The sequence below is a fragment of the Pygocentrus nattereri genome, chromosome 21, assembly GCF_015220715.1.
Source record: "Pygocentrus nattereri isolate fPygNat1 chromosome 21, fPygNat1.pri, whole genome shotgun sequence".
In the NCBI taxonomy this organism is placed as follows: Eukaryota; Metazoa; Chordata; class Actinopteri; order Characiformes; family Serrasalmidae; genus Pygocentrus; species Pygocentrus nattereri.
The window spans coordinates 10,293,090-10,303,771 of NC_051231.1; the positions used below are offsets into that span (position 1 = coordinate 10,293,090).

General features: G+C 40.2%; 1 protein-coding gene across 1 annotated transcript; it reads left to right on the forward strand.

Annotated features, from left to right (window-relative positions):
• Nucleotides 1-912: 912 nt before the first annotated feature.
• On the forward strand, nt 913-10,196 carry si:dkey-222f2.1 (intermediate filament protein ON3). Its single transcript, XM_017725018.2, has 9 exons — nt 913-1,413; nt 3,394-3,602; nt 3,977-4,037; nt 5,304-5,399; nt 6,261-6,425; nt 7,735-7,860; nt 8,737-8,957; nt 9,636-9,682; nt 9,851-10,196. Exons 1-9 carry the CDS (start codon nt 1,123-1,125, stop codon nt 9,952-9,954), a joined length of 1,320 nt encoding a protein of 439 aa, XP_017580507.1. The 5' UTR covers nt 913-1,122; the 3' UTR covers nt 9,955-10,196.
• Nucleotides 10,197-10,682: the final 486 nt, after the last annotated feature.

Below are 10,682 nucleotides of genomic sequence, written 5' to 3' on the forward strand. Positions count from 1 at the left end.
GTAGAATCCTATGAAAGTGCCATGTTTAAAGTCACTGATCTCATCAGTACGACCCATTCCACTGCCAGTGTTTGTCTTTCAAGACTGCAAGGCTTTGTGCTTAATTTTATCCACTTTTTATCCAATGACTGTGGCTGAAACACCTGAACTCAATAATTAGGAGGGAGTCCCAATACTTTTGTCCATATAGTGTATTTTGCCTTACTACGCCCTGCATGCATCTCTCTACCGTTAATGTACATTTAAAAGGAATACTTTTATGCCAAAATCTTCTCAAAACTATCAGAAACCAAAACAATATCTCACACATTAGACAGTGTATTCACAACCATTTCATTTAGTCACTTTCTGTGAGGGAGCTTTTAGAATCATTCAACTTTTTAGATGCCTGGTTCATTTCACCACCACTGTGAATAATAGTTTCTCTGGGAGAGGGGTACACAACTCCAGTCCTGAAGGTCCATGGTGATTCACCTGCTCAAACACACTTGATTGCTCGTATCTGTCAATTGGAAGCTTTAGTAGTGTTTGAGTAGGGAAACCTCCAAGCTGTGCTGGCCTTTCAGAACCAGAATTGTACACCTTGTTCTAGAACAACACAAAACCACTCTGGATGACTTTACTTACATCTTAATGATTTAATTATGCAATATGTATTTAGAAAAACTGGAAGAACTCTCTTTAATTCACTTACATTTAATTCTCTTCTTCATAATGTAAGAGTTTTCTGAAAAGGCACTATTTGTATCTTCCTCATTGTGAAATTCTTCCATCCTCAGTTCCTTTAGAAGTTGGAAAGAGGTGGACAGAGTGAGGAGGAATGAAAGACAGAGAGATGGGAGGGGTGTGTAATGTAAGTGGGCGGATGTGGAGCGAAACTGAGTGTGGCTCTCTGAGACAAGAGCCCCATAGAGAGTGGACAGCCTGAATGTGTGTGTGTGTGTGTGTGTGTCTTCTGGAACAGGTTTTCCCACATCAGAGACACTCCACCCAGTCCCGACTGGGACTTAAAAGGCCACGTTCCCACTCAGGTCAGGCTTGCTGCTCCATAATCTCCCATAGTATCCTCAACCTGGTCACCATTCTCTATTCCTTCGTTCTCCATCTCGTCTGCATTGAGCCATGAGTCTGAGGAGCAAGCGCATCAGTTCCAGCAGTTCCGTGCGAAGCAGCGGAAAACTTGGGGGCTTTGGATACAGTGGGGGTTTCAGTGGGATGTCTCTGGGAGCCTCGTCACCCGGCTTCAGCACCAGCAGCACATACCTGGGTGCTCCCATAGGCAGTGTTTCGGTCAACAAGAGCTTACTAGCCCCCCTCAACCTGGAGATTGACCCAAACATCCAGATGGTGCGCACCCAGGAGAAGGAGCAGATCAAGTCCTTGAACAATCGCTTCGCCTCCTTTATTGACAAGGTAAGTCTTCTTGGGTTCTTGCCCTGAGAGATAAGGTGGCAAGAAAGGGGTCTCAGAGGGGAAATATTTTGTGGAATTTGGACTAGCTTCCAAAGTTTCCTTTGGTTAGGTCAGCAAGGTGCATTAACCTTGATTGCTGCCTTCATATTGCACAGAAAACAACTCAATATAAAGGGCTGCCCCACAAAGGCAGCTATTGTACCACATCTCTTGGCTCTCATTTGACAACAAGCCAAAGTTGGAGTGAAGTTATCGACCCTGCTCCTTTTAAAAAAAGGGATTTAATTCTAGACTGCCTGGAGTACTTTCAGGCAAGAGGGATTTGCTTGTGCAGGTAGAAGTGCATGAAAAACGATAGCTGAGCTTTAGCACCATGGCCCATTTCTCTAAAGCTGGACTGTAACCTGATGAAAACCAGGTCAGACTTGTCCAAGTCACCCAAGACACCACTATCTCAGGGAGTATGAAGAGGGCTATTGTGCACTCGGGTACAATGGCAACCCAATCCTAGGGCCCCCTGGGACTGAAACAGAGACTTTTACTGTTCCAGGTTAGGGCAAAAGGGGGGGGTCTATGACTACCGGTCACAGATCAGTCTTTAAAGGGACTGAGATTATCTTTGGAGAGAGGTAGCTGATCTAGGTCAATGGCTTGTCCCTCTAGTGCTGCAGCGTAAGTAATGGTGGGGTAGGGTTGCACTATTAGTGTCACTAGCCTGGCACAACGGCCATCAGCTGAACCACACTGGCTTTCAACATGTGCAGTGGACCAGTGCACCAAGGAACTATCAATTATCCTCTTAAACCCCCAAATTCCATAGAACCAAGCGTTGTATTGAGGTGCCACGTCCATGTTCTTGATAGCAAACAAATAACAAAGGGAATTCACGTTTATAGCCTCAACAAGAGGATGTTCTCTAAAAATATGAGTGGGGAATGGGAACCTATGGCCTGCTGGGCACCACACCTTATCTATCTGACAGTCTAGATGTGACACCTTTGATAATAACTGGCTTCAGGGGAGACACTAAATCTGTTTCAGCAGCAAAAACAAATGAAAAATGGGTGCACTTTTTAGCAAGTTTTAATGTTGGAAGTGTAGGGAATGCCACAAGTTTGCATCAATGCATAAGTAGTGTAGTCCATCAATCAGCAACCTACTTTATAATTAGATTTCTATAATCTATTTTGTGCCAATTACACACCGTAATTAAACCTATTTAAAACAATTTTGCCAATTTTCTCACATCTTTGAAAGTTGGTGGCTGGGAGGCAACAAAAACTGCTTTTTGAGAAGGGGAGGCATATCTATCCTGTACACAGAGGAAACTATGCATATGTTTTGGTCTAGTCATTTCACAATTAAATATAATTTAATTAAAGCAGTTAGTATAGCATAGTGCATAATACTGCTGCCCTTCATGTAGCAGACCGGAGTTTGATTTCCCCAAGCAAGCACACCACACTATACCATTAAGGGTCCTTGGGCAAGACCTCTTCTTCTTCTTCTTCTTCTTCTTCTTCTTCCGGCTGCTCCCTTTAGGGGTCGCCACAGCAGATCATCTGCCTCCATCTTACCCTATCCACTGCCTCCTCTACTTTCATACCAACCATCTCCATGTCCACCTTCACTACATCCATAAACCTTCTCTGAGGTCTACCTCTTCTCCTTCTACCCGGCAGCTCCATCTCCAACATTCTTTGCCCAATATATCCACTATTCCTCCTCAACACATGTCCAAACCATCTCAAGACTCCTAATGCTAAATTTGCCTACATCTGTAACACAATTAAACCATAAGTCATTCTGGATAAGTGCAGAAATGTAAGTTGTTAAAATGTATTCAATACGCAAACCTTTCTACTTCACAATAACATTCTACAGTATGATCCCTCTAAAACATGAACATAACTCAAATCTAGACACAGAAAGTTGAATTCTCCAAGTCTGACTTCTTTTCACTATTCATATCCTCTACAGGTGAGGTTCCTGGAGCAGCAGAACAAGATGTTGGAGACTAAGTTTGACCTGCTGCAGTGCCAGAGCCCTGGCAGGTCTAACATCGAGCCCATGTTCGAGGCCTATATGGCTAACCTGCGCAGACAGCTTGACGTGGTCAACAACGACAAAATCAAGTTGGATGGCGAGTTGAGGAACATGCAGGGGCTGGTGGAGGACTTCAAGCACAAGTATGGCTCTCTGAAGATAAAACTGCATCAGTAGTGTGCTACCAATATGTGTACGTTGAGCTAGTTTTAGCACAATACAAAGGCTCATAAGTACAAAACCCTGGATGCCAGCTAGCATACACAAATGAAATCATGCTAACTAGCCTCTGCTAGCTTTCATGTGGAGTGTTTTGATGAAATTTGCCTTTGATATTTGATATCTTAGATGTTTTCTGGACAGAAAACCCACAGACCTAGAAATGTGTGGGTTTTTGCTTTAACATTTTTGAATAATTTACAATAAAATGTTAGACTATGCTTCTAGCATAGTAGCAATACAGCTAGCGTTTGCAATGATCAATGATTCCTGTTGTTTTTTGTTCTCTTTGACCCAGATATGAGGATGAGATCAACAAGAGGAACAACCTGGAGAATGACTTTGTGATTCTGAAAAAGGTTTGATTCCCTGGTGTCCTCAGAGGCATTAAATAAGGACAATGGGGGCTTTTGAACATTGTAGGTGTGATCTCACCATGATGGGCGCTTGGGAGAACGGATAAATTAGGCGACAAGTGAGAAGAGTAAACCATACAATCTGCTTTACCAAAAAGGGCACCAGGAGAGTCAACAATAGAGGGACTGAGCACAGTAAAAATGCCCCACCTTTTAATAGACGATAGCTGTAAAAGCTGAACATATGAATATCATATCTCTGCTAACAAAAGCCTGGGTGGAGGTAGAGAGCTGTGAACACACACAAACGATTGTAAAACCCAATATCACTTCAGGAAAAATGCAATGTGAAGCGTTCCACAGAAATAACTTCAAAACTTAGTTATTTTTACATGACAATGAATATTATTATTTCCATGCAGTCACTTATGTTACCAAATATACACTGCAATTCAAAAGCTTGGATTTAATTGTAACAACTAAACATTTTTGATGATGAATGCAACTGTAGATTCCATATAAATTGAGTACGCTCTATAGAAGCATCCAGAATAAACTTATAATAATATTAATCTCCAGTATGCCTCATATTCATGTGTTGACCAAATCTGGCTGATTCATAGTTATTTTATGTCAAGAAATAACTATAAATATATGTTTATCATTTTAATTCATATTATGTGCCATAACCTTTTATTGTTCCCAAATGCTTTGAATAAACCACCAGTTTACAATTTGGTGTCTAGTTCATATCATTTCAATCTATCTTTAATCTTTGTATGATTTATAGTTGGATAACTATTGATTCCACACTTTTTAAAAAATAATAGTGAAGGGACCAATATCAGTATTAGTCTATAATGGTTGATGATAATTTAGCTTTCTTAGATCTTATTCTACATTCACAGCCCACTGTTCTGGTCCACAGTGCTGCCCTTTATTGAACAGGTGATGCATTTTACTAGTGCAAAAGTCATCCGTCTTGTTATCGACACTGTTATCGACACCCAAAACAGATTTTAAAGTTTACCTGAAATGAAAATGGACCTTGGTTACTGTGTTAGTTCATGTCCCTGATCATGTTAAGCATGATTCATCATACCACACCATTTAAAAGATAAATGCTTAGAGACCCTCCCTGAGATCATATTTCACTTACAAATATTCACAACACTTGATTTCTGATTTACATTGACCTCAGAAGCAGGACTGAGATCGAGCCTTGTATTGCGAGACTGAAGCTCTATACTATCACCTCCTGTGGTTTAGGATGTGGACTCTGCATACCTGGTGAAGGCTGATCTGGAGGACAAAGTTGGAGCTTTGACTGATGAGATCAATTTCCTCAGGAGCATTTATGATGAGGTAACACCACGCCTTCTACACATACAGAGGAAAGGTCAATATTGTGACAGAGCCAAGTCAGAGTGCCATCTGCCAAAAGGCTGACATAAAAATGAAATGATAAGCAAATCTCCAGCACTTCATTGCAGAGGTGGCCACTATTTTGGTCTATTTATGATAAAAAGTGCTCTGAGATGACAGATGGCCTTATGTAAGAGAAAATTCAAACAAGTAGAGATGTAATTGCATGCAAAAGTTTGAACACCCCTCAACAAATAATGCTGATTTTGTGAAACCAAGTTCTCAGCAGGGAACAAATTTATGGCATTGCTCTGCACATTTTACTGCATAATTTCTACTCATTTGGACCCAATATCCCACATTTTTACCCTGAGGAGCAATTTTGACGTTTGTGCAGATTTCAAAAGCTCATAAATCATTTCTACAGGTCCATTTTTCCACCCTTTTATCTCTTAGAATTAAACAGGCTGTGCCTGTAACACTGGTATATGTAAATGAGCTCTGCTCTGGTTGGTTCTCCTGTATTCTCATTCAATAGCAGTCTGTACTGAAACATGTTACCAGTGTGAATAGATGAATAGAGGCTAAATAGGCTAACGTATGTAAATCTGTTTTTATGACATCACAAACACAATACTCTCAAAACAGGCTGTTTTGGCAGCTTATATGGACTTAGAAGTGAACTGTACATTTTGAAACTTTAACAAAGTGTACAGTATCAAACTCCTTTATTTTAAATTTCCAGGATACTGGCCCATTAACATATTAACAAAACAAGTCATTTGTCCAGGGGTGCCCAAATGTATGCATAAGACTGTAGGCAGTGACAGTAGTGACGAAATGTCTTACTTGGTGTTGCAGGAGCTGCGTGAGATGCAGGCCAGTATCAAGGACACCTCAGTCATAGTGCAAATGGACAACACTCGTAGCCTCAACATGGACCAGATCGTGGCTGAGGTTAAGGCCCAGTATGAGGACATTGCAGCCAAGAGCCGTGAGGAGGCAGAGTCTTGGTACAAGTCTAAGGTATGGAGGACACTTCCAGAGTTGGTGGACAAAAACAACATACTTTGCAACATTAGTGTATTAATTTGAATGTAAGATAAGAAAAGATAAGATAAGATAAGGCTTTATTGTCATTCGCATCACATGTGGTACATGAGGTGGAATGAAACATTGTACTCACGGTCCAGTTAACTCCCAAAATAACATAAACAATAAATAGAAGGTGCAAATAAAGGGGCGCAAATAACAGCAGCATGGACCACAGCAGCATGAGTACGAGGTAGAAGGTGTACATCTTAATACTGGTAATGTATAAAGTGACATGTGCAGGGGTGATATAGTGGGGGCACTATTAGGACCCACTAGTAGAACATCACACTGAAGACTAGACAAGGGCAATACCTGATGAAAACGCAGAGTGATTGTGCAGCTTAAGGGTGTTGCCGAACAGTTTCTATGGTATTTTAGGTGGTTGCAAAAGTGTTGATGATGGCTGCTGGGGTATTCCAGGTGTTTACTATGGTTCTCCACATGGTTATAAGGGTGTGAACTTGTATCAATATGATATAAATTGGGTGCACAACCCTTTGTATCCCATTCATTCCTATGGAAAAATAATAGTCATTTAATGATAACTGCACAAAAACCATATGACTGATCAAAAAACGATACACAAGCACACCATTCCCAATCATACTGAAATTAGCAGACAAAAATATGAAAAACACGAAGAAGAAGAATAATATACCATCGGAAAAACAACAGTGTCACTAATTAGGCATCATGGTGTAGCTATATGGGCTTATAAACTACCTTATGTGGACTTTAATGGCTTTAAAATGGGTAAAGTACCTTGGTCCTGAGTGTACTGGTTAAAGAGGGAAATTCTGCCATTTTTATAAACTTCTAAAAGTCATTCTGAGGTGGTATTGGTGTGATATAAAATTGGGGGAATTAGGCACTTGAAGAGTTTAATGCATCTAAAATCTTCCTCACAGAAAGTCACATAATATGGTTACATGGCCACCTGATGTCTGAGTCATTGTTTTACAATTGTTGGGTTGGCATAAAATGTATTTTAAAAAAAACCCAGCAAAATAGTGCCCAAAGAAAACTTACATTACCATTATCAATATTACATGTAAAAGTTTACTGTTAATTTTGAATTGTAAATAAAAATCTGGACCATTTCAAAACACTCTGAATGACTGTTTACATCATAACAGTTGAATTATGCTCAAAGTCACTGAATTACCCTTTTTAGATGGCACTCTTTAGCACATTATTAGCACACATGGACTACATCTGCTTGTAATGTGTCCTTCTCAAGTTTGACCAGATGGCTAGCCAGGCCTCACAGTATGGAGATGAGCTGAGGAACACCAAGGGAGAGATTGCAGAGCTCAACCGCATGATCAGCCGCCTGCAGAGTGAGATTGAGGCTGTCAAGGCTCAGGTAACAACACGCTCTCCAAAACGTGAGGACTTTCTTTTGAGGCAGTGGTTATCAACCTTGTACCTGGAGATCTGCTCTCCTTAAGTTTCATTCCAAGTCAAATCTATCACACTTCAAGGACACCTAGATACAGTCATTAGCAGGACCTCTTCCTGCAGGGAGGTAGTTCTCTTCAGTGCAGGGCAGAGTTGGTGGCCACTACTTTTTAGCAGTGCTGTCCAAACTGAGAGCCACACAGAACTGAAGAGTTTTCAGAGCTCTGAAGAGTTCAGAGCTTTCCCTGCTCTAACAAGTTCAATTCAACTCATCAAGGATTTGATAATTAGCTGCTGAGTGTGTTAGAGCAGTTTACTTCAATATTGCTGCATCAGAGATGTCAATCAACTACTGGAAGGCCAACATGGGTCTACATGGTCTAGCACAATTAGAGTCCAGGAGGGCTACTATCCTGCAAAGTTTAGCTCAACCCTGATCTAATGGTGATTCAGTTAATCAAGGCCCAGTTTTAGTAATGTTATGTGTGGTTGAAATGTTAATCAGAGTTCAGAATTACACCAAGATTTCTAACTTTGGCTTTTGTCTGTAGAGTCAGATTTCAAGGTCTTTACATTTAAAAAAAGCTATTCACCCAGCAAATAATTCTGGAAAGACAGGTTACCACCTTATTTACAGTAGTGGTATCATCTTGCGCTACAGATATGGACAGTGTCTGCATAACTCTGAAAAGCTTCTAAACAATTTAACTCATATACAAAGAAAATGAAAGTGGGCCAAACACAGAGTCTTGTGGTACACCACAGAGAATAGCATGTTTATCTGAGACATGTTCTCATATATAAAAAAATATTCTTTTGCTCACCTCCCCCTTGTTCACAGCGCGCTAACCTGGAGAACCAGATTGCAGAGGCAGAGGGCCGTGGAGAGCTGGCTGTGAAGGAGGCTAAAGCTCGGATCCGGGATCTGGAGGAGGCCCTGCAGAGAGCCAAGCAGGACATGGCCCGCCAGCTCCGCGAGTACCAGGAGCTCATGAATGTCAAACTGGCACTGGACATTGAGATTGCCACCTACAGGAAGCTGCTGGAAGGCGAGGAGGACAGGTAAGATTTACAATTAAGCACAACTTTGCATGTTGATAGAAACTATATGTCTAAAAGTTTGTATATTCAGTGAAGACAGATACTGTAAAGTGCAACCATTGAGCCTAAGGTCACCATGCCCAAAGCCAAGCACTGGCTAGAGGGATGTAAAGCCCCACAGCATTGGGTGGTGGAGCAGTGGAGCAGAAGGAGCTCAATCCAATACTTTTGGGCTGCGTTGGTGTGGTATTTTTAATCAAGAACTAGTCAAATCAGTACTTGATGCTAGTTTGCTTTGAATGCAATCAAATACTCACAGCAACATTCCAGCATCTAGGTTAAAGCCTTTCCAGAGGAGTACAGGCTGTTACTGCAGCAAAGGAGGACAAACTCCTTATTAAGAAAATAAAAATGGGCCAAGTACAGAGCCCAGGGGTACACCACTAAGACTTAGATGCTTATACAAAAGTAAATACTTTTAATAGTCTTCTACATAAAAAGGTAGAAAAACAGTTTAACACAGTCAATCTTGATTTCAGAAGAAATGCTACAAACTTTTGGACATATAGTGTATGTGTAAATACCTGGATATAATATTCAGATAGTTGTGTTTTAATGTTATAAACACATATGTGGTTTGTAATCTAGTTTTTTATGTTTGTGTTTTTTAAACAATACAGTTTATGTTTTTTTTTGTAGACTTGGACAACAGGCCATTGTCAACATCCAATCCATGCCCAATTACAGTGAGTATCAAGCCAAACATGCAGTGTGAAGGTTTAATAATAAAGTTGGACTGTTCTATAGGAGTTTAATTAGTATGTATATGACACAGATCAAGTGGTTTTATACTGTGCATGAAGGCCATTTTAGGGATGTAGTTCAAAACTGAATGTCACTGTTTTCCTTTGCAGACGCCAAAGGTATGAACGGCTACCAGCAGATGAGTTCTTCATCCCCCAAAATACTCATTAAAACCACTGAGACCAGAGACAACACCAGATTCAGCACACACTGAAATCCCAACCTAAAGTAAACAAACAGCTTGTTTTAAATAGCTTGAAGAAACTGCTTTAACTATAAGAGTAGTTTTATAATCACTTTGTTACAAGAAGCTTTATTGGTTGATTTTCTGGATGAATGAAGCTGATTTAATTGTTATCCACATTAATATCAATGAAAGAAAATACTGTGAACTGTATAACTGATTATATGTAATGAAACATGTACCTATTAAACATTACTTACTCAGTGACTGAATTCATACTGCATTTGTCACCATAAGTGTTTAATATCAATGGTCTATTATAAAAGGTGTTGATTTAAAGTGTAATTGGAGTAACTGACATATGAACAAGCAGGACATACAAAATTGACAGTCATGTATAAAATATGAAAGGTGTCAGTCAGCATTAGGCTGATTGTATTTGCTTCCCATTAGCCTTCATGGTTAACCACAGTAGCACTTTTTGGTTTTAAAAAACCCTGGCTTTTAGCATTTACAGAGAGCATTTAATTCCTAGATATAGTCACTCCAGGACCACTAAAGCACCTCTTTTTACAAAAACAAATGTAGCAGGCTTGATGGTGTTCAGCACTTTTATCTTCAAGTGTTTCTTCCTTTATCAAGCTAAAAGCACTTCCCAAATACCTATTAAGGGTCTGGAAAAAATGCACCTCAAGGCTCAATGACATCACCCAATTGCACTCACGTCCATCACTATGAAGTGCTGTGAAAGACTGGTC

What these genes read in the sequence shown, in the direction of transcription:
- si:dkey-222f2.1 (XM_017725018.2), top strand. Translation starts at nt 1,123, where the DNA reads ATGAGTCTGAGGAGCAAGCGCATCAGTTCCAGCAGTTCCGTGCGAAGC. An exon ending in TCAGGAGCATTTATGATGAG is followed by an intron (nt 5,400 to 6,260) that starts GTAACACCACGC and finishes TTGGTGTTGCAG; the next exon opens with GAGCTGCGTGAGATGCAGGC. An exon ending in CTGGAAGGCGAGGAGGACAG is followed by an intron (nt 8,958 to 9,635) that starts GTAAGATTTACA and finishes TTTTTTTTGTAG; the next exon opens with ACTTGGACAACAGGCCATTG.